This window comes from Chiroxiphia lanceolata, chromosome 3 (genome assembly GCF_009829145.1).
Source record: "Chiroxiphia lanceolata isolate bChiLan1 chromosome 3, bChiLan1.pri, whole genome shotgun sequence".
Taxonomy (NCBI): domain Eukaryota; kingdom Metazoa; phylum Chordata; class Aves; order Passeriformes; family Pipridae; genus Chiroxiphia; species Chiroxiphia lanceolata.
The window spans coordinates 63,290,435-63,315,130 of record NC_045639.1 but is presented as its reverse complement, the minus strand read 5'-3'; the positions used below and the strand labels follow the sequence as shown (position 1 = coordinate 63,315,130).

The 24,696-nt window shown below is 37.6% G+C and overlaps 1 protein-coding gene across 1 annotated transcript in view; it reads left to right on the top strand.

Annotated features, from left to right (window-relative positions):
- Positions 1 to 4,043, top strand: part of RNF217 (ring finger protein 217) — a 58,036-nt gene extending 53,993 nt beyond the window's left edge. The window contains exons 5-6 of the mRNA XM_032683354.1: positions 72 to 143; positions 2,272 to 4,043. Of these exons, the coding sequence (XP_032539245.1) occupies positions 72 to 143; positions 2,272 to 2,345 (146 nt within the window). The 3' untranslated portion in view covers positions 2,346 to 4,043. The remainder of the gene's footprint in view (positions 1 to 71; positions 144 to 2,271) is intronic.
- Positions 4,044 to 24,696: the final 20,653 nt, after the last annotated feature.

The following is a 24,696-nucleotide window of genomic DNA, read 5'->3' as shown; positions in this document are numbered from 1 at the left end:
GTTTATGGATGGTTGGAAAGGGAAAACTAAAAATACCTTCTTTGAATTGCTTAATGAATTTTACATTTCAGCTGGAAAACTACTCATTACACCCCTAATACTGGTTCTGGGACTGGCACTGGGAGCCGTAGCTGTTGTAATAGGTAAGAATTACATATGTGAATGAAGCTAATCCTGATTATGCAGTGACTTTCACTGTATGAACTCTCTGTATTTTCATCTCAAAGAGATGGACACAAAGTACACATTTCACAGATACTGTTTTGGTATCAAGCACATGACTTTTTTTTTTCTAAAAAGCTTGACTCTAGGTTTTGGTTGGGTGTTTTTTTTCCTTACTTGCATTTTATGCTTATTAGCTTTATTTTTGCTCCTATATTTGATTTTCTTACCCAAAATCTTTAACTAGTGTAGTTAAACTACTACAAAGGCCTGAGTAATTTAAACGTAATCCTAGGGGCTGGCTGACTTGGACCTACCCTTTAATCACCCCATTGAATCACAGTTTTATGATCTTGGCCATGTGCATGACAAGATTTTTGGGGCACTAGGCATAGTCCCAAGAGCTCACCAGCTTGAAGATGCAGCAGCAACAAAGCAGCAAATTGGGATGAGTCAGACTCAAAATATGATTCAGTGCATGGGCTGCCAAATTGGATTCCATCACAAAAACTGGTACTGTGAACTCATTTGATATAGTATCAAAGCTCTGTTAATGTGGTTATATTAATGTGGAGGTAGTTATTTTAGCAAATCTGCTCTTTGCCTGGCTTCGCTGAGTTCTCCTGCAGAAAGGAAATTAGCCATGACAATCAAGGTATAATTTTGCTCATGCAAGTGCATATCTACTCTTTATGTTGGCAGTAATATGTCATTTGGGTATCATGTTGCTTCACAGCTCTACACCAAACTACTTACTCCACTGCAAATTTGCAGTGCATGCCCTGAGGCATGCTGGGATGTAGCATCTTTATTTTAATATAATAAAGCCAAAATATACCAGGAGAGTTGCATTAATAAGGTTGTAAATAACCAGTCAACCTATAACCAAAATACTATTACAGCTTTTCTAGACTACATCTGGCTAAATAAGGAATATTGCTATTAATTTCTATATTTAGGTTGCCTTCACTGGAGATATATATATATATATTGGGGGGGTCTATCTTAAATATTTATTCTATTCAGTAGCATTTTTATTCCAAAAATATAGACAATAAAAACTTCTTAATGCCAGTAAAACTTGTTTTGCTCTTCAGTCTGATATAGTGTATGATCTATAATCCACTGTTTTGTTTATACTAAAAATTAATAGGGTTTTGCAGTAATATAATAACACTAATTGCAATTACAGGCATGCCATTGAAGTCTCATCCTAGGTATGGCTGGATAAGATACAGTCAAGAGCAACAGTATGAGCAGTTCCAAAAACGTGGATTATTTATGGGAAAGTTTTGGGGTTTGAGATAATTACAGCAGTATTTTTTGCCAGCACCACTGTTAAAGTAATCTCAGTATCATAGCTGAAAACCATTATGCACCATTTACAAGGCTATTGAGCAAAGCAAGAACCTTGGTGATTGTGGGAGTGTTTTCTTCTATGTTGTTACTCTAGTGGTGTCTGAAAAGGAAATCTTTGGCCGTTTCAGTCAGCTGGTGCCAAGAGAAAGGGGGAGATCTCATTTGGATTTGAGAGAGTACCTCCTATGACAAACTATTTTTCACTTGATTAAATGTGATTTATTTTACTTTTTACAGCTTGCTTTCTCTCAAAAAACTTTTAAGAATAAATAGTATCCTGCCCAGGCAAGGATAAACATTTGGTATTACTTCAGAATAGATAAGGATGTTTGTAAAAATAAATAATATTTATAAAAAAGTAAAACTATAGCATGCTGTCTCTATTGCATGTGAAACTAATTGAAAACTAGTTTAGTTACATCAGACTTGGATTTAGATCTAAGGATTTCCAGAGTGGTTTTAAAAGTTTTGTTTGTATCTTTTACCAAACAGCATGGTTCAGAAATTAATATGTCAGAGATGGGTGTAGGATTAGCAGAAATTTGTTGTAAAGGAAAGAATGAGTGTAGCTCAACTCATTATTGAAGAGGCTCTTACAGGCTAATATTTTTTCTGCTTGTCCAAATGCCTTGTCGAAATTTTCTTGGGATGTATAAAGCTCCACCTGAATACATATATTGAAAGAACACAATACACGCACAAGGGATTGCATTTAGTTATGGTTTTCTTTGTATTTTCTTCTTTTGGCAGGTTTATTTGTGTTTCCTATCTATTGCCTTTGTAAAAAGCAGAGGAAAAGGTCACGGACAGGTATGCCCTGGTGAGGATGGACCTTACTCGCCTGAACTGAGCTGGTCCTGCAAGGGCTATACGTGCTTTGTGCAACAGAGCAATACAGTGCTGGTAACAGCATCAAAGCCACCGCCCTGGAAGAAGAAAGGGGGTTCTCCTGCCATCTTCCCTCAGCCGAAAACACTACTGCAGACCAGAAAGCCTCTTTGCTCTGGTGCACTCTCAGCAAGATGGGCCCCCTGAGTGCTGCTTTTTAAATGGTTTTGGTTGGTTTTGTTTTTTTTTTAATTATTACTTTGGAGGGGGTTTTTTTGAGTCTAAGTTTCTGAACTAGACAATCAAAGTCTGTATTGTAGCCACAACTCTACTACCGATTTGGCCTGTGAAGAAAGCATTTAACTGCTAACATGTGCTCCATTTAACTTCAGTGTCGGCCTTTAAGGGGGAAATGCTTAGAAGTGTTTGGACTCTTACTGTATACTGAGCATACTACTTTTGGTATTAAAAACTACTTCTGTAAATAACTTCCATCACACAGCATTCTGTTCAGCATACCAAAACCCCGTCACATGCCAGAACACAACAGCTGGTTATCTTCTGAGTGCTCCTGCTAGTAGGCAAGAGTGTAGATTGCCACTGCCAAACTGCAGTGCCTCAGAGGGAAATATCCTTAGTATTGAAACTCTGTGATACTTAAGAATATGATGATTGATTTCACTTCAGTAATTTATTTATGACAGTCTATTAATATTAATAGCAGGGGTGTGACAAGACTTGTTACAAGAGTACTTAATTTTTAAATTGTCACAGTACAGAAAAAATTTGAAGGGTTTAGATAACAAGAAGTGTCAGTGGCCTATTCTGTCCCAAGATATCCCTGAAGTGTGTTTGTAGGGAAGATGGGAACCTGCTCTTCTATCCTGACTTGGATTATGATACACATGCTCCACACTAGTTGTGTGAAGATAGACTTGATGAAATTTTGTAACCTAAATAGCACATTTTGTTTGTTCGTTTTAAGTAGGCTGCTGCGCAAGTCTTAGAGTATCCACTGATGTCTCATGAGGAAAATCTGTGAATCTGGGCTAAGGGGAGGGGTCATGAATTCTTAGGAGACCACTTCATTCTTAATTTCTGTTTCTAGTGTTTGTCTTCCTGGTGCATTACAGTTCTGAAGAAAATAGCTATCTTTGCTCTTTTTTCCTAGCTTCAGAGTTCCACTGTTTGCTACCAAACCTCTTTCTCAGTCCGTCACCCCAAAAGCAATCTAATTCAGCATTAGGAATCAGCTATTGAGAATTTTTACACTTTTTATCCCAAATTTATCATACAAATATAATTTCCAAGAAAAAAATAGAATAAAATAAATTTGTGTAGGCAGAACACTGAAACAAAGAAAGGAACTGATCAAGAAAAATACCTACTTTATACTGTAAAAATACAAGCTGATCTTAAAGAAGATTGAATTTGTACTGTGAAGGTACTTTTTTCCAGTGTATGTGTTTGAAGATACACATATGTTTGTGTGTGTGTGTATATATATATATATGTTTGTGTATATATGGGAAAGGGGGAAGCAGGAAGATGGGAAATGTCCTGAAGAGTCTACAGACTTCAAAATTTAGGCTTGCAAATAGCATATCATGTAGGAGGATGTACTTTGCGCCCCTGTCTTTGTTACATCTGAATCCAGTTGTAATTTTTAAGTAAATGGTATTCTGCCCCACCAAGATAATACTGTTGTAAGATACTCACTTTGACTTCAAAACCTCAGTGGAAGAAGCTGATGACTTTTGTTTACCTGGAAACACAAATATCAGCTTTCTGTAGTTGGCTAGTATGCTTGTTTTCTGTCAGCTTCTTGTTTTGTGTTCTTGGTTTGTTTGTTTTTTTCCTTGTTGAAACAGTGTGTGCAAGCACATCATAGTAGTCAACAACTATTTAATAATTTCCATTTGAATTTAAGTGCATGTTGACCCTGTTGTCCTAGCAGTAGAAGCAGTATCTTTCTAAGATTTTCGAATTAAGCAGGGAAGCAATGACATTTAGAAATAAAATTCAAAACCTATTGTCATTGCAAATCCACCTATTAATTAGATTTCTTCTTCTGAGATGCATCAGTTTTCTATTTGTGTTCTGCCTGAGGTTGGAAGCTGCCTTAAAATTGGTCTTGGTTTTGCGTGTGTTTTCTGAGGCTATACATATCAGTTGTCTTTGGCTTACTCAGGGATTTTTATTCCTCTCTTTAAATGTCAAATAATGAAGATATTTTTGTATTATTTAGAAAAACCTTCAGACCTCAGAGAGCGAGATATAGATAGATAGATAGATTTGGGTTTGCAATGCAGTCTGTAACATGGTGTCAAACTATTCCACTTGAGAATATTTTAGTACTTGAGATTATCTGTAATTAACTATACAGTGGATTAATTTCCTTGCTTTTCCTGGTTCTGTATAAATATGTGAGATATTATTACACTTTTTGTAGCTATTTTCACTCTGGCGTGTTTGCCGTTTTCAGTTTCTGATAGGAGTTCAGTAAGATTTGAAATTAAGATACTAGAATAAAGAGCTTAAAAGGGAACATAATAGATCTGCACTTATTTATATTCAGAAAGCATGTCCTTGTGGATGGAGAAAAGGAACACACAACTCAGCTCCTACATTATCATTTCATCTAGGCCATTTTGCTTTTATCAGAACAGATTAAATCAAAGGGAAATAGTTTTTCATTTTCTATACAGAGCAAAAAGAGACATCTTTGACCTTGTAGAGGTGAGCAAGTCTGATCTTTTTCTGTGGGGAAAAAAAGGGAATGACAATAATTTTTGCTTTTCTTTAGAATGGGACAAACTTTCAAGAGTCAGACAGAGTAGAGATATGAAAGTCTTTTTCCATCTGTATAAAAATATTCCCACTTGAAAAGTACATAAACACAATTTTTATCAATATGTCGTAACATAACCAACCGAAATATGAGAAGTAGCTCAGTACAAAGGTTCATGCAATAAAACATTAGCTTTTAAACAACTCACTACAGAAAATCTTACATACATCAAAGCCATGACATTTATTTTAAAAGCATTAATTTATGAGTTTGAAAGAAATCGAATGAACTTTGTAAGGAAATTCGAGGATGTTTTTATCATGTAAACATTTTTTGGTTTTGGTAACTACTCTAAAGAAACTACCAGGCTGTTCTACTCCATCTTCAGTTGCAGAAACCTTGTCATGCAGCTGAATAAACCTACTAATGCAGATTGCACACTACTGTATGCTGATCATTGCTGGTCATTGTGTTTGCTTTCACCACATTTATTATTTAAGATTATTTATTGTTGTACGAAGTTGTTGCTCACCAATATCTGTATTCAGACTAGGAAATGCTTAAATCCATTCATTCTACACTAGCCTTCTCTTTCAAGTTTGCCTGAGAATGGATTTGCCTATGCGCCAAGTCCTGCTTACAGACATGCAGAGCTAGGACCTTCCCCATGGTGCCATGCAGTGTGTGCCCAATCCTGCTCCTGCTGGGAGGGCTGGCTGGACATGCCATCTGGCAGGGGCTGCTCTCCCTTTCTCCACTTTGTCCACTATGCCTAATTTAGTTATATTTCAGTAATGGAGTTGAGCTTCAGGGCTACTCAACCATGTCATTGGCTGGATGATTGACTGCTGTGGCATAGGTGTATTTGCAGAGCTTATCCAACACCTTGCGACTGGAAAATAATTGTACTTTTCCCTATGTCACAGTCTGTTAGCCAGTGAGAATAAGAAGCTGAGTACAAAGGAGAGGCAGAAGGGCAATTCTGAGTAACGTCGTGCTGAGGTGATCCATCAGTTTTAGTTCCATACAAAAAGTTGGTTAGTCTTCAGTTCTCACCACCTCTGTAATAACCAATGTATTCCTATCTTTCCAATGTCATTAAAAAATACAGTGCACTTTGAGTGATCTTCCTTTGGGGAAGTGCAAATGTGTAAGTAAGGGAAGATTTTGTTTGGTTTTGATGGTACTAATGCTGACTTCTTAACTCTGGTATGTTAGGGGTTTTTTACTTTACACCAATTTATTCATTATAAAAGTTTTATCAACATGAAGTTTATTAAAAATATTAATTTGCAGGGACTATTGCCAATTTAACTAGAAAGCATTTTGGATCACCATCAGGTATTCTTTTTAGCCAAGGGGCTTTCTGCACTTCCAAAGACTGTCACAGCTTGTGTGATGTTAAATGGTGTGTAGGTGGGGCAGTAATTCTCTCAGAGGATACAGATTCTCCAGTGATAAATGGTTTCTTTTGCCAGTTAGATCTGAGAAACTGTTTGATATTCAGTGGCCAAATAGTTTGTCATGCAGACTCTTGAGGGTTTGGGGTTTTTTAATTTAGTTGGAGTGTTTTGTTTCTTGAGCAAATTTTGGGTATGCTGATCATGTAGTTTCAAGTTGTGGATAAGAACCATGGATTACTGTTACTTTTATAATCTATATTAACTCTATGATTCTGCTGATGGAAAGAATCCTACCTGAGTAAACTCTTAAAGAAATAATTTCTTAGTTTCTTTTAATTTTGCAGCTTTGTAGTTGCAGTGAATCAGCCTCATTCCTGATATCAGTCATAACCCCATTAAACCAGAGAAACCCATTTTTATGCCAGTATGGGATTTGGTCACAAATACTTTGTTGGCATGTTGATAACCATTGTGCAGGAACTTGAAAATCTGTTTCGCCTCTTAAGTGCAAACTATTATGGAGCCACTCCTCTCATTTGCCGAATGATGCGAATGTGTTTAGTAAGTGCAGGAGAGGGAAGGAGTAGGGAAGAATTTCCAAACAACAATCTTATTAGAGCAAATTGTCAGGAGAATGGATACTAGTTTTTAATATAAAAAAAGAGACCTTCTTAAAGCTTTGAGTCTTTAATAAAGTTAGAAACAACATCCACAGGCAGTGTTAAATAACATCTTCAAATTCTGCATTCTTCAATGTAACAAATAATAGCACAATGTAAGAATTGGTATTGTGAACTGTTCAGTATTTTGGGGACTTAACACATAAGCTTGAGAGCACACAACATTTTTAAAAAGTTATGACGCTGATCTGTTTGGTGGTTTGTCTTGCTACTGTTACATGAAAAACAGGCTGAGCCTTGATTCAGTTGAAAGACAAGCAGTGTTTTCACTTCTGTTACAATTTGAGCAGTACTTAATGCCCCCAAACTTTTTTCTTAATGAAACTAACAACTGCAGCTGCTTGCAGACTTTAAGTTCCTGGCTGATTTCTTCATTATCTTTCTCTGCATAAGATTTCAGAATCTATGTTCTCTCTGCAGTAAGGAACAGAGTGCTCATATAAGGCAGTTAATTACTGATGTTTCTCTTAGCCTGATAGTGAAATACCATAAGGTAGGGAAGAGAAAACTGATCTTAGAATGCATGCTCTGATTTCAAACATAAAAATGTGGAATAAGCTTTAATTACTCTGTAGCAAAAAATTAATACATACATTTCTAAGCATAATTCTAGCTGTTTATTTCTAAATATATCTGGTTTAAAAAATAGAGTAGTTATAATAGCAATTTGTTTATTAAAGTATGAATATTATACCAAAGGAAAACTTTTTTGGAGCTTGTTTGACTTACGAAAACTTGAAAAATTAATCCGAAGTGTTTTGGATGCATCAAAGTCAGAAGAGAAACATTGTGTAAAAATATTTGTTTAGCATAAACATGAATTTTGCACATAGCTTCTTAAACAGAATTTCATGCCAACCCCAGTCCAGTGTTCACCTTGTTGAAAATTTGTCAGGCTGAAAACAGTATTTTTGAAATTTTAACTTACTCTCACTGAGCATGTTACTAATATAATGCCACATTTTCTTCATTTCTAGAAGGAAATCTATTTACAGAATCCAGAGAAACTGTTCGGATATTTTAAACCTGTCCTGTAGAACTGCTGATGCAGTCAAGAAACATTTCCATGCCTTATGCAAGCTCTGGATGAGCAGATGGATTCAGTCTTTAGTCATAGACTATCTTTTTGCATAAAAAATGCTCTCTTAAGAGTTCTTCATATCAATTTACATTCTGCTACTTTGTGTCCCAGAATTGCAAGGACAGGAGTAGATTTACATTTCACTTTGTTTACCATCTCATAATAAAGTGTTTGCCATGTTTCCATTTGTTATACACTTTATTTGTAATCCTGTCCTTTACCTTCCAAATTTCATAAGTTGAAACTGACTTGTGAAAATGGCTTCAGATCAAATTGGACATGGAAAATGTGATCTCATAAGAAGTCGTTTCATTAATGCTTTGCTGAGCTATACCAGCAAAAGATTAGTTTTGTTTGTTTAAATTACTTAAATGCAAAATGCTGAAATCTTTTTCTTCAGGGCTTTTAATTTTGCAATTTTTTTAAAATGTAATTAAACAGCACAGTCATCTTCGCTACATAACTAACCATCTGAGTATAAAATAACATTTTAAGGTATTCTTTAATTCTTTTCACTATGGTAGAGATGAGAATGATAATATGTGCTGAGAAGAAGAAAAAAGTATCCTGAGGAGCTTGTCCAGCCTGAACTTTCTCTTAATTCCATGACTACTCAGTGAGAAATCTTCCCTTGTTCTCATCTCTTTTATGTATTTTAGGATGAAGAATTCCCTTTAAAATAGGTTTAATTTGAATGGCAGGTGGTGACGATAGTGAGATAATGAATCACATCCTTTTTAGTGTACAGGCTCCTGGCTTAACTAGGGTGCTGGCCGAAACACTGTGGATTCATTAAGAAAGCAATTTCTAATTCTGCATTTGGGCTTCATACAAGCTATATGCATCAGTGAGTGGAACTTTTTGTAGAATATTTATTGGATGGCTAAGAAGTTATAAAAACTGGAGGTAGGTAATGTCCATGAAATCAACACTTGAATTCTAGTATTTAGTGTGTTTTGTATAATGAGGAATTTTAAATGTGTAAGTGCCTTATTGCTTGAAACAAATGAAAGGTGTTTGTTCCCCTCAATAGAGCAATATGGGAATTCCTGTTCTGTGGACTCCTACAGTTACGTTAAGCCAAAGTAACCAATACTGGTTTGCTCGAAAAGTTGGAAAATGTTATGTTAGTGAAGAAGTTATTAAAAAACTAATCTGGTATGCTTATTTTAATTCTTATGACCTCATTTCTGAGGTTTTTTTAACTCGCTGTTTGCTCCCTTCCCCCCACTGACTCCCACCTTCCTTCAGACTTCTGCACAAATGCATGTTATGTTGTTGTTAGAGTGAGTTTGGCTCTTCCAACATAACAAGCCATGAATTTTCAACCACTGAAAGAAATGCAACTTTTTGGAGAATAGAATTCAGCTGAAGTCTGGTTAGAGCCATACTGCAGTAAACCACAGCCTGTCATAGGTGTACCTTCCAACTCCAGGGCTCAGGCAGTCCCTGTTCGCACCAGTTAGTGAAGGTGGAAGCACTGAGGAGTGTGGTGTAATTAGATTGGGACTTCGAGCAGGTTAGCAGCATTTCAGTTCAGTATCCAACTGGAACTGTTAATATAAGTTGGTAACTCCTCTGGTGTGGATATCTTGATGGACTAATCCATCAATCAAGCTTGATGGCACAGCTCTGGGATCTCTGCCCAGCCCCTTCATTGCAGGGTGGGAGGTATGATCTGAAAAAGTATTATTCGTTTTGCCATCTTCTGCTAGCTTCAAAATGAATAGTATAGGGTTTATTTCTTCTTACTTCAATTCCCAAAAGACAGTGGAATTTTGCCTTTTATGAAATAGATTTTCTAGAGGACCTGTTTTTTCTTACTAACATTGACTCCACTTTTGTCCATCTATTACTGGAAATCAGGCACCAAGATTAAGCTACTTTTCTAAAATTATCTTGAATTACGTGAACTTCTGGTAGAAATTATGTTTTAAAAAATAGTGAAGTGTAAAAGGTAATTATCAGGAGGAAATTGAGTTAATGGGGGTTAAGAAGAAAAATTATACTTAGAAGGTCTATTTATTATAGGTTCATGATTATAAAATAGTTTTACTATGTTCAATTTCCTCCACTGAGAATTTGTGAAGGCAAGAAGGAAAAGAAGGAGAAATGAAGATAAGAAGAGCATCCCCTTGAACCTTTTCTTCTTCTGAAATTCCTGTTTTTCAGAACTGTAGAAGAGGTGTGTTTTCCACCCTGGAAAAATTGGTAATACAGCTGTCACAGTGTTACTATTAAATACTACTATGAGGGCTTAATCAGGATTCAGCTTGCATATCTGAAGGTTTTAGTGATAGGGAGTTTAATTTAGAGCCATACTGCAGTAAAATTTTAAGTGAATTAACACTCTTAGATGACTCTTAATGATGTCTATTTCAGCGTTCTCTCAAATTTTTAGGCACTAACTAGGTCCTTCTATAACCCATTGAACAGAAGACACCATATGTCAAACTACTTCTTCAATCTTATGAGTTACTGTTTATTTGTACAAGTTATTTCCTTGAATGAAATTTTTTTCTCTTGGAACCAGCAGGCACACAACCAAAATGTTGATAAGGCTTTTCCATTATCTTTGTCTTACATTTAGCTGATAACTCTATTTTCTGCTGCATAGTATTGCAACAATGGTCTTCATGCTGTAATAACTTGTATTGGGTAGTCTTGGGCAATATTTTACAAATAATTCATCTTCAAGTTGGTATTTTAAATGTATACCAATAATCACTGTTGTGTGTGCTATCTGTGTGGCCACTTTAGTTCATGTCAGTGTTTTGTAAGGATTATTTCTTGCTACCCTCTTCAGAGTGCCTTTTCATTTAGCAGATCTAGAAGGCGGTTCACTGAAGTCTTCTGTTGAATCTACCATAGTAATGTCTGATCTTTAAACTTGTCCTGATGAATGTATAACTAAAATCTTGCTCTTTTAAAAAGCTATAGTAGACACAGGTGTATATGCACATGTACATGCATCGATACAAGGGAAGGTGTTCTGCCAATGTTTGTCCTGCTGGACAGGACCTTTTGAAAGTAAGTGAATTTTTAAACAGTTTTATTTTCAAAATGTTACCTCACTAGTATTCAGTAGTAGGTATGTCTCTGTACTGCTTCACTTTGCTAAATACAATCACGATCAATATAGGCAGTTTCATTTAAAAGACTGCAATGAATCTGGTGTATTGAGACTGAATTTCGTAAGACAAAACTTACGGTACTTTGTTTTCTTTAAGGCATTCCTTTGACTCACACTGACTCCCAAGCCCCTGTTACCAACAGACTGAAAAAGTGCTTCCTCATGATGAAATGGAAGACTGTAAAGTAGCATTTGAATGCACTCCACCTGTCTTAAAAACAGTATTCAGAAATGGGGTGGGGGAGTGGATTTGATGAACTGTGGGAAGACATACGTTGTAGAGTTCATTCACTTGCACACAAGGGGTTTTACAATGTCATCTAGTAACATCTACCTAATAAAGTTTTGAAAAAGAAAAATTAAGTTGCCTGAATGTTTAACTCTTTCTTTAAGCAGTTCCACACGTGAAGGATAGCTGGACAGCTCCAAGGAATCTTGCTTAAACCTGTAATACTTTTTATAATTCTTATATAATATTTTTTTTAAAATTACACTAAATCATTTAAACTCCAGAATCTTTGCCTTTACAAACACTATATTTCAGTCAGTTCAGTCTTTAACTGCTTTAACACTGAAAGTGAAAGCAGAGGTAAAAAGCCAGTCTACTGTGATGAATATTTTAATGTAAAATATTCTCTGCCATATGGTGTCATCTCTGGCTACTGCTTTCAATTTTAAAAACATCTTAATTGAACACAGAATTTTACCTTCTCACAAGATCTTAAAACGTTAGCTTAAAATAACCCAATATAAAATGAGGGGAAAATACGCTGGAATCCAGTTTTCCCATTCCCTTGTTATGACTACTTCCTAAAACTTCTTCAGTTTCAAAGACAGTTTTTATAGAAAGCAATCTGTAGCTGTAGACTTTAAATATGTAACCCATTAATTGAACTAAGTGCCTTTTTCTCTGGAAAGGAACTGTGTTCAGTTTCTACACTTTGTGAGCTGACAATATTGATGGAATGTTTTGTTTGATAGGTTGGGGATTTTTAAGCACTGTACCTAATTATGAAATTGCTGTTGCACATTCATGCACAGGCAGACAAGGTATCACAGTTGCCTACACCTCTGGGAAATAAAGCTGAAAAACAATTCACTGCAATGAAATACACAGCAGATATACTGAGGCCTGTGCTAGGTGCCTCTGGCAGAGGACAAGCCTTTCAGCCCTCTCCCCAACCCCCTCCAAAACAGTCAAGATTTGCAGTCAAATGTCAAGGACATCATACCAGAGGTTCCTTATCTGCAGGAATTCTAGCATGCAGTGGAAGGATAGTCAGCAGGCCAAAGAAATTGATAGCCTAAGAACTGAAACTGAACTTAAAAGCTTACTTCTCACTTGCAATCTCAAACTGTTTGACAAAAGACAGACAGGAGGCTTTGTGTATAAACATCTCCACAGAGATTACAGATATGCAACTGTAATTTTTAGATGCTTCCCTCAGGTGATTTTGCAGGTTCTTGAAACAGTGATTATAGGAAATATAGATATTCTCCCTAAATCACTAATGCATTTGTGCCTGCTCATAAGAAATTGCATTTGATCATTAATAACTAAATAATATATCAAAAATTTTGAATTAATATTTTAATTTTTTATGTGTTGCTTAGTCATTTGACTTCAGCAGCAAAATGAGACACTGTGAGATACATGAAATACTGGCTAATGAGAACTTAATTAGAATTAGCAGCCACGTAAAGCTGTCATGTTTTGAAAAAGTTGATAGGGTTTTTATGAAGGAGTCTTTTCTTACCAACCACGAAGTTTATTGGCAGGTCAGCAAGTTATAGAAGTCTTAGTTGTAATTCCTTGCAATAGCCTCAAATAAAACTAAGTAGATGTAGGCTAAGAAGGAGGATCTCACAGGGACAATGTGGACATCGTATGGTCAGAAGATGCAAAACAATTGGAGTGAATAGCTTTTACCATGAAGGGAGGATGCCAGTTAAACTCTGCAGTCTGTGCTGGGACTTTGCTCTTGGACGTATTTGCAAATAATGTGAAGAAAAAGGTAAGTAATGGGGTAATAGCATTGCTGATGATGAAGAGTTGCCCAGAACAGCAAACATGAGAGCTAGATACTGTGATCAAATAAATGAGTTTTGGACAACAGAAAATAGAGGAAGGTTCTTCATCATGGAATGATATGACTGATGCATATGGGTTATGTTTGTAACAAAGGCCTCTATTTCAGTGATACAGGAAAGACAGAAGAGTGACAAAATGGGAGCCGTAACAAAAAAGGTGAATCATGAGGAAATAATGAAAGACTAATGGAATCTCCTGCTGAAGGATATTGTAGATGCTGGGGGCTGACATGGAAACTGCAGCAGTTACAGGAGAGAAATTGATGGCGAGTCACCAAAAATATAGAACACCCTGTTTTCTCAGAAAGTCAAAAGTGTTTGGAAGCCTGAACAGTAGTAGACAATAATATTTGTTTGCAGTATCATGCATCCTTCCACAAATACCTGGTTTTGCTTACTGTCAGACAGGATATTGGGCTCCCTGATGTGTTCTCTTTCAATTCTTCTGTTGAAGGTCTCTAGGTGGGGACAATGTGATAGTAGATCCTAGCACTGATCTATTGGGGACAGTGGGGATATGGCTTCTTCCATTCTACTTGGCCATAGAAAACACTCTGCCATGGATGGAGATGTTGATAGAGAAGATATAGATTTGTGAAGTTATGCAAGTCTGTCCCCTCTGTAGTGCACTGTTCTCACTATCAATGAATTTTGTTCCACCTGATCTGAGCAATGTTCTTGCCTCCACCTCATTTCCACCAAGCTTATCCTCACTCTCTCTTGGATGTTCTCAAGGTCACCTCAGCCTTTTCCAGTCTTTTTTTTTTTTTTTCCTCTTTAACACTTCCCCTACTGGAATACTCAATATGAAGCTAAGCTTTGTTTTCATGACCCTTGTATGAGTGCTGGACACATCCAAATTCATGTTCTATGCTGGCCCAGACCTCACCTCCTTGACAACTTGGACATAAATAAAAAATACTACTTCTCTAGGAACATTTATTTCTAATGAGTTGCCTTTTTAGATGCCCATTGCCCCCTTTTGTCTGCCTTCTACTTCATCAATTCCATTTTAATTTGTAAATGATAATTTCTATTTTGTTCCTTTTTATGCTAAAGAAATGTTGGACAGTCTCTCAAAACTCCTAGTAGATAGGAGAAAAAGTGCAATAAATCAAAAGAATATTACAAAGCTGGTTAAGCCTGAAAAGTAGCACTGTATCTCTGCTAGAGATTCCCCTGCTTCTAATTGTACACTTGTACACTCCTCATTTTGATTTTTATTTGCATTTTTTTGTTCTGCATGTGTATGATGCATCTAAAGAATTAGTGTGCCTGTTTTGGGCATTTGGGTTTGGCTTTTTTTCTTTTGCTTTGGGTTTGGGTTTGGGTTTTTGGGGTTTAGTTGGTTGGTTGAGGGTTTTTTGGGTTTTTTTTCTGGGGTGGGGCAGTTGTTTTTTGTTAAGGAATCCATATGCACCTGCATATTTGGTGAGGGACGGCCCCGAGGCTGAAGCCTGGCTGAGGGCGGGTTTGAGTGATCATACGGTCTGATGGATGGCACCCAGGGCACCGCGGCCTTCGCCCACAGGGCCGTGACAATGGCCAGTTCTTGTCCCAAGCCATCAAGCCCGTTCCTGCCTAAGAGCTGCCACATAGATTTTCTTTTAACCCATATTTTGTCAATTAACAGTAATGGCAGGCTCCAGTCATTGGTGCACCACACCAGAACACACCGTGGAGCAGAAAATGGTGGCTGGGAGAGGGAGTGGTGAGGAGGACGCATGTTCACATGAGCAGCACAGTGTGGCAGCAGTCTCCCTCTGCCCTGGCCCACTCCAGGCTTCTCACCACAGCTTTCCCTAGGCCTTCTTGATTTTAACTTTTTTGTTTTCAAGCAATGTCTGTTTTAACTTTTAGTTTGACCATTTTTCTTATTTATTATTTTCTATTATTTATTAAAAAATACTTTCAAAAACATGGCTTCATTTTAATTTCAGCTGACTTTTATGAGGTAATGGACAAATCAGAACTAATAATAAACAGCTTAGTGACAAACCTTTGCCAAATCAAACAAACAGTAATTCAGCAGAGCTTTCCAATAACACCTTCAATGTTTCAGTGTCTGCTGTTGCCTTTCTCAAATTCCTTTACAGCAAGCACTGTATGTCACCACTCCCCTTATGCTATTTGTAACAAACAGGTTGCTTAGATTCAGGCAACATGTAACCTCCATTTAACTACCATTTATTTATTCATTACAGTTTTGAGTTAGCTGTTTTGTGGCTTTAGACCTGAAAAATGAGTGTAGCGATGTGATCTCTCTTGTAAAGGAGAGAATGTAGAGAAAGGCGAACTTTTCCTTTCCCACAAAGGAGCATTCAAGGACTAAACATGACTGTCAGAATTGTACTTCATAAAATCAACCTTCATGGGAACCCCTCGTCAGCCTGATCAGGGATAATGGAGCAGCTGTCTCTGCTGAACCTATTCATTTATCTGACAGCCTGCCAGATGAGGAGTTCTCTAAAAAAGGTGGCTGAATGTGAGCTGCAGTCATCGGTTTGGTTGTGGCACTCTGTCCTGAGCTGCCATTTTCTCCAGCTATTTGAGGGGTAAGGGTAGGGTGTGTGCATGGGAGATCCATCAGGTCCCCAGCACCCTGGGCTCAGTGTGCACAGGGTTATGGCTCCCTCTGAGGTGTAGGTCCAGCCCAGTCATAGCACAGCTCTGCACATCACAGTCTTGCTACTGGAAGAAGGTATGGGACCCACTCCTCTCAATATGCATAAAAGTAACATATTACTAATTGTTTTTTGAACTATCATCTTTTCATAGCACTACCGAGATAGGAAAAAAAGTGCATACTTCAGCATGCAATGTCTCTAAGAAGAGACACAGAACTTAGAAAAATAAGTTTATGTGATTTAGTTTATTGTGTATATGCACGATCATATTACTATGGTATGAAAGCTTTTGCTCACTTCTTTTTAATATATATGTAGTCTCTAACAATTTATGTTATAATGTAATAGTATATCAAATTATAGATAGCTAGTTAGATATTTAATCATCTGAAATTCAATAAAGGCAAGTGTGGGGTCCTGCACCTTGGGAAGAATAACTTTGGGCACAAATACAGGCTGGGGGCCAACCTGCTGGAAAGCAGCTCTGCAGAGAAGAAGGACCTGAGGATCCTGGTGTACAACAACCTGCCCATGAGCCAATAATATGCCCTTGGAGCCAAGAAAGCCAATGGTATCCTGGACTACATTAGGAGGAGCATTGCCAGCAGGTCGAGGGAGGTGATCCTGCTCCTCAGTCCTGATGAGGCCACATCTGGAGTGCTGTGTCCTGTTCTGGGCTCCTCAGGACAAAAGAGACATGGAGCTCTTGGAGCAGGTCCAGCAGAGGGCAACAAAGATGATTAAGGAAACAGGAGCATCTCTCTTCTGAGGGAGCTGGGCCTCTTCAGCCTGGAGAAGAGACACCTGAGAGGGGACCTCATCAATGTATATAGGTATCTGAAGGGAGAATGTCAAGAGGATGGAACCAAGCTCTTCTCGGTGGTGCCAAGCAACAGGACAAGAGGCAACGGGTAGAAACTGAGGCACAGGAAGTTCTACCTGAACATGAGTAAACTTCTTTACTGTGCAGTGACTGAGCACTGGAACAGAGAGGTTGTGGAGTCTCCCTCACTGGAGATATTCAAGAACCACCTGGGCACAATCCTGTGCCTTGTACCCTAGAATGACCCTGCTTAAACAGGGAGGTTGGAACATATGATCCATTGTGGTTCGTTCTGTGAAATATTCATATTTATGCAGATAACAGCAAACCAATAGCATTATTCATTCCTTGCTGGTTTGTCACATTGCAGAACAAAAGAATTGCAGTGAAATAATTTAACTGCTGCCTGGTTTATTGTCTGTATAAACTCAGGGCTTTTTAATTATTACTCTTTTGCTGATTTGCTTATCTCAATGGCATTCTTTGGTACTGAATTATCTACATTCCAACGTGGAAATGTACTTCTTAGCTTCAGTAATTGCCTTTTTATATAATGATTACCCACTAACTTTAAGATAAGAACAAGAACCTGGAAGATGGTTGTGGGTGTGAATTTGTGTATATTGAAAAGTGAAATGAGAACCAAGAAAAGGCTTTGAAAGTGTAAAGATGATGGCAACATAGGATTACCAGGAAAGGAAAATGACTGTTGTGAATGTACATCTGATGAGAGTTGTACGTTGTTTATGTTAGAGACTTCTGACCACATTAGACTGATGTACTAGTAAACTTTAACACAACTCAGTCATGAGAAGGAGAGTCCTCTCTTTGTTTCTGCTCGTTCCTGTGCTTGTGAGGCATACAATATTTAAAATTAGCTCTTTCATGAACAGAAAAATTACCAAAGTCTGTTTTATTGTGTCTGTGCCCCTCCCTCATAGCCTGTCGTCACCTGGTGTGAACTCCTCCCTTTTAAGTATCTCTAGTTCTGCCCTGTGTTCCCTAAATTCTCACCCCTCTCTCCCTCTCTGGCTGAGCAAGAACTACCACATGCCAAAGCATGTAGGTTCCAGTTGATCATCTACTAGAGCTGTGACGGTTGCCAGACCAATTTTCAAGAGCTGTCAGGCTGGCTGGATGCCCACCAGCACTGGGTGCTTCACTCTTTCTCCCAACTGAAGCGCTCCTACTTCAACCACTTTTGTCCAGGTACTGATTTTCAAAAATCATATAGGAGTGTGCTATCTTGGAGGATAGTTACTCTAGGCCACCACACAATGTGGCGTTCCAAGCCTCATTTCTTTAGAATCCCAGGATAAATTGGAGACTTTCGCATGTGCATATATAAGGTTTTCCTTTTAACTTCAGTGTGAGATTTCATTTTTTGAACACAAGTATTAGAGCATGGCAATGATGCTGTGGCTCTCTGGCTTTAGACATACATTCAGAGGCCAACCAAAGTGAAGTAGACAAAAATTTGTTTGTGATGGACAAGCTCAAACCTGCAGACTCAAAGCCAAGTGGGGTACAAAGCTCAGCAAACATTACTTGAATCAGTATGATTTTTTGGAATTAACACTAGAATCCAATATGCATTGTATAGGAACAGCCAGTGAGCTGTCAGCTCCTGCTCACTGCTTCCATGTTGTGAGACTTGTGTGTCCCTGCTGTATATATTATGTAAAATTCTCCCCATTCTCCCTCACCCAGCATGTCTTTTCCAAGTTAAGGAGCCTTAGCCTGTGAGTTGCTCACACACCAGAAATTCTTCCAATACTTTGACTGTTCTTACTGCTGTTCTTTGTTCCTTTTCCAGTTCTGTCAGATCTTTTTTTGAGATGGGTGGTATAGTATGGAAGGTAGATGAGATGCACACATGGTCCTGAATATCTGGGTAAATATGGAATTTTATAATGACTTAATCATTCTTCATGTATGTTTGGCTTTATTTGGCTGCTAATGAGTGAGGAAGTGAAAGTTCTTTGAAAGTTTGACTGAAACACCAGGGTCTCATTCCTGAATCCTAGTTGGTCTGTACTAAATTGAGATCTGACTAGTGCTTAACAGGATGAAGAGATTCTAGAGTTAGGAGACTGTTCCAATTTCTTCTTGATCAACTTTTTTCTTCCTTTTGAAAAATTTAATTATTTATGACAGAATTTTTTAGATTATTTATTATTACGTTTTCTCAAATGTAGATTTTTTTTTCACTTTATAAGCCTATATATGTGTCCTATCTCCTCAATATTATGATCTGAAGAATAGCTCAAGTACATTATAGCAGTTATTCTTTCTGCTTTAGAATACCATCTCCAGCAGTGAAGAGCCCTCTTGATTATTGCTTCCAAAAGAGTTGCAAGAAACTATGCCTTGGGCAGAAGCTAAATATTCTGGCAAGAGAAGAAAAATCTTCCTTCTAAATACCAATAAGTAAAATGCTGATATATGCCTAAATGGGAAAGGACTTGGGTCCTTCCCAGTCCTTTTTCACAGTTCAAGTATTCTTGTATATTCAACCACTTTTCAGACCCCACTTGTCTCTTACGTATCATTGGTAAAATGACTAAAAATTTCCCTTTCACCTATCCACTGACTTTTTATGCCGTCTGAGAACTAAAGTGCAGGGGTTTTTTCCAGAAGGAAAATTCCTTGCTTGTAATTTTCTCCACCCACACTAGGAAGTTAACTCATCAGAAAAACTTTCAGCCTGTTTATTGACACTGTGGACATATATGTATAGCCAAACTCTCAGACTGAGTGATTTGTTTTACTTTGATGGTTATGTAAAAATACTTAAATAATAAAATAGTGTATTTTTTATATGCCAGTTATTTTTCCCTCTAGCTGTTATCGTTTACTTTGGCTGAATACCAGGTGTCCACCAAGCCTGCACAGATTCCTCCCCCTCCTACCAAAAAGGGGAGACAAAAGGAAAAAAAATGTGAAAAACCTGGGCTTGCCAAGGGAGAAAGTTTATATTTACATGGAGGAAAAAAAAAAGAAGAGACTAATAACACTACAAACACACAGGCAAAAGAAACTAACAGTAAAAAATTCTACCTCCCTCACGGAATGGCGTCTTGGACAGATGTAGCTGCCTACAGGGCCATACCAGAAGAAAGAAGAAGGGCCAAGCTAATTCTCCCTTCCTTCTTATAGTCGGACTGACATAACATGGTATGGAATATCCTGTTCCTCCCGGAAAGAGGAAGTGTTATTTTACTACACAAACCCATTACACTAGCTTATACATATATATACACGTATGCATCATAACATGCTGCAGTATTAGTTATTATATTTAAGTATATCTTGCTATGTACATTTTATTTATATATGTATATAATTTGACTCCTGTTAAGTATTGAATTTCTCTTTAGTCATGTTCGTCTGATTGCAATAGGCTCATACATTAATTCTCACTCACATTTATGCGGCAGCACTTGCAACGATGCTGTATTGAACTGTATGTGCAACTGTGGTGAGGCAATGTATGTTAGCCAGTTCTTCCCACCATAGGTGACCTAAGATTAAGACAGCTCTATTTATTAGCTGAGAATGGAAGTTTATATATCAGAGCCTGTTGGAAGTGCTAGCCTGAAACAAGGATCCTGTCCCTGCTAAACAGGTGGGTGCTAAAGCGGAGAAGAGCAGTAACAGTTGAGGTCTTCCACAGAACAGGCAGCAAAGTTCTTTCAAAAGAATAGCATAAACAGAGCTTTTCATTACTATGTGCTGTTTTCAGCACAACACACGAAAAACTGGAACTGAGCAGTTGGAAGCAAGAACTTTTTTCTAGGAAAAAACTGCCTTGAAAAGTCCTTTGTGTGCATGTTGGAGTTAGGGAAGCAACGATGTGATTTCATAATTTGATTCTAATTGGGCTCTAACAGGCTTGTGTCTTCAAGCTCTTGGGTTAGAGCAGTGGCTGAGGATAGGTGCTGTTTAATATGATTCAATTAGACTTTGGTGAAGCAGTTTAAAAATACAAAAGTAGCAGATAGGTGCCATGCATAATAGTAGTGAGACTATTATACCAACACGTTTTGCAAATACTCCAAAAATTGTATAAATTATTGGCATTTTTGAACATGGTTTCTGACAGCAACATCCCACTCTGATCAGAAGTTAATCAGGAGATCAGAAATTAATCAAAAGTAAAGATGATTGCAGACACATGGCTGAGACACTTCTACCATAGCACAGATGTCAGGAAATGTAGTTAAATCCCATTCCCCAAATGCAGAAAGTCACAAGGCACTTTTCACAGGACTGGTAGTTAATTTCCCAAGTACACAGAATGATGCACACTCAACACTTTGGCTTGCACCTCAGTGTAACTCTTGCAGCCAGATGTCTTCCTAACATCTTCAAGGCGTCCTCAAGACAGGTGCCTTCTGCAGTTTCCCTCCTTACATTTTTTCCTTCTGCACTTAGCATAACTTTCAGTTTCCCTCTGCAAATCTACCTTGATGCACAATTTTCTCCCTTTTCCATGTTCTCAGAAGGTACCTACAGATTTTGTTAAGCATATAGCCTACAAACTCTCTGTGGGCTGTAAAGACCTGCACAGAATACTTACTGCAGCTTTCATAAGAGCCCTTAGGGAAATGAGTATTCAAGAGGAGTTTATAAAGGTGAAGTATGTTGTTCACGTCTGTCCCGGAGCAGAGCAAGCCAGTGGAGACCTTTTCCTTGAACCCTTAAATACACTGTGCAAAAGGTTAGGAGTAGCAGCACCTGGGCAGTCTCCTTCCTGTAGGCAACCACACTACAGCAAAATGTCAGCTTGCCTGTAAATTCTGCCTCCAACCTCATTAATGCAAGTACACACAGGTGCCTTCTCTCACCCCATCCTTTCTGTCTTTCACTGCACCCAAGTCCTAAGGACTGAGCACAGATCCCTAATCACATTCTTTCTAATTACTATAACTGTTCCTCTTCTGATGTTTAATTGTCCCTAAACCCTAACATTGCTCACTGTCCCATATCAAATCAATCCTACCCAAATTCTCTGTGCTAACCAAAGCTAAGAGCTCCCTGAAAAATCTTGTGCTTGCTCTTGCCAAATTCTGCTCATAGTGATGCTAAGCCAAGGACTAAGTCAGTCATATTTCACTGCCAAGTCAACCTGCTCAGATCAGCTAATTTTATCCTGGACTCAAATACAAATGAGAATGTTGCAAATGGTGAGGACATGATGCTGATTTTGGAAAGGAGATGAATGTGGAGTAGACACACTGTCAGGGATGTGTATGGGCAAAAGGAGCACATTGGAGGCCTGTACATGCCCAGTTGTCTCACCTAAAGGGGTGTAAACACCAAGTGGCTGGGCATCTGAGAGGAGGAGGCTGGATGAATCACTGGCAGATATACGGACTTAAAACAGTTTTCAGTGCTGAAGTTACAGTAAGGGAATGGCAATATCTAATCTTCAAATATCCGCGATATCAAATGATAAATGTAGGTTTCCTATGAAAATTAAATATGATTCAAGCTTCAAGTTAAACTGTATTTCAAAAGGTGACCTGGTTTTAAAGTGTTTTTGGCTTTTGTTGTGTAATACAATTGGCACCATCAAGTGGTAAAACAGTGTACTGCTCATTCTTAGCAATCTCGGTAGTAAAAAAGGGAACATTTTAACATTAAAAAAGGGAACGAATTATGTGGTTGTGCATTAGAAAGGAGCCTAAAGAAACCTTTGAATACATTTTACCAAGGTTATTTGAAAAAGTTTCTGATGTTTTCTCAGGAAAAGTACTAGATTTAAATGTTTTATGTCTCCAGAAAATCTGACTTGGATCAATTATTGTTTCGGCTTGAGAATATATCATGGTACTTAGTATTTTTCAGTCTAAAGTATTGAAGATGAGTCTATTTACATGTGATCAACATGGAAATAATGTTCATTTTAGGATAAGAGCTGGTATGAGTTTTCTCCTTGGTAATATATTCAAATATTAATTCTGTAAAATGGGAGCAGAACTAGTAACCTGCATTGTTACTAGGCTTACTTAACTTTTCTTTGCTGGCCATTGAATAGGCTTGAATGAGACCAGCCAGTGGTAAAGACAGTCTGCAAAAGAGACAACTATAGACTGATAAAATGAGTAGAAATTAAATACAGAATTTAAAAGAGCACAATTAATTTGGTTCTAAAATAATAACAACAACAAAGTCCTTTGCTAGGCAAAGGACCAAACCCAGCTCTGCAATCTGAAGAGATTTTCAATTATGTAGTAATCATGCATCATTTCAATTAGTACCAGCCTTGATACAGATAACACTTAATATATGCATAACTTGATTAAAGAAATAATAAACTTACCTGCAGGGTAAAATGATCTATAATTATCCTGGGTGATTGTTACATAAATGTTTGTAATTTTTTCAGTGTGTGCTTATCAAATAAGAATAAAAAAAGACCTTTTTCCTAAAAAAAAAAAAAACCACACAAACAAAAATGAAACTAAAAAAAAAGAAACCTAAAGCCTGCTCCCATTAAAATAACCTTTTTCATCACTTAAAAATTTATTTTAATGAGAAGCAGAGTCTAGTGGATGATGTCACACAACTGAAGAGAAAGAAAAGACAAGCAGATGAGCTGATCTCTGAGAAAGAAATGCAGATAATTTGGGCCAGGCAGGAATTAGAAGGGCAGCAAACCAACCTGAATAACAGTGAACATAAAATCTTTATGTTGCAGTAAAAGGTATTTTTCCTGGTATCAATGAATAACACAATGCATTTATTTGGATTGACTCCTCATGTTTATCTGAGGAGAAATATCTGATGCCAAAAATATTTCTCCATTTTGCTATTAATGTTACAGTTTAAATTTCTTTCTGTTAATCTACTCTTCAGTCACATAAGCGCAATACTTTAGTAACAGGTGAAAACTTCATTCACTAGTGTTCATTTGAAATCAGTGTTAACTGAGCCTAGGATTCTTGTAATGGGAAGTGAAGAGCATTTATAGACTGTAATAGGCTTCTGGAAAGTCAGGTTGCTCAGCATCTTCATGCATCCACTACGCTTTTCATACAGTCTTGGACTTCCAAAAAAGGGCAGGAAAATTTGAAGGGCGTTTTGTGAGATCTTGGTCAAATTTTAGGAACTTGCATGCAGAATAAAATCCCTTGAATTTTCCTTTTTTTTTTTTTTTTTTTTTTTGAGTACTGGATGCAGTTGACTGCAGTAGCTTGTCCTGCTTCAGGAAAGAATGTGCTGAGAGAGAAATGGGACAGTGATTCGAGCATAAGTGCACAAAATCCTCTCTCAGTTTGTCCCAGTGTTAGATGCTAGAATCCCAAGTATAAATGCAGAGAAATATGTGATACTTAAATAAATCCCACTCCTTAATGATTAATCAAGACCAAAATACATAAGAGTGCCTGTGTTAAAGTATCAAAGAAAGAAAAAAAGACAGATGTTTATCAGGGAATACTGGAGAGAGAGACAAGGGAGATACACAAAAGAATTGTTGTAGGCTTCATAAAACTCAGTGTGATTCCTTTATACAGGCCTCAGCTACTCATCATAAGAAAATGATTGATAGCAGCAGTGGGCTGTCATCCTCCAAATCCCAGCACTTAGCAGGGAAGAGGATGAGTTGCTGCAGGCTTTGTTGTCAGCAGGGAGGATGAGCTGGGGAATGGCAGCACAGGTTCGAAACAGGAGCCCTGTATCCCCACGCTGATACAGCACTGGATCCAAGC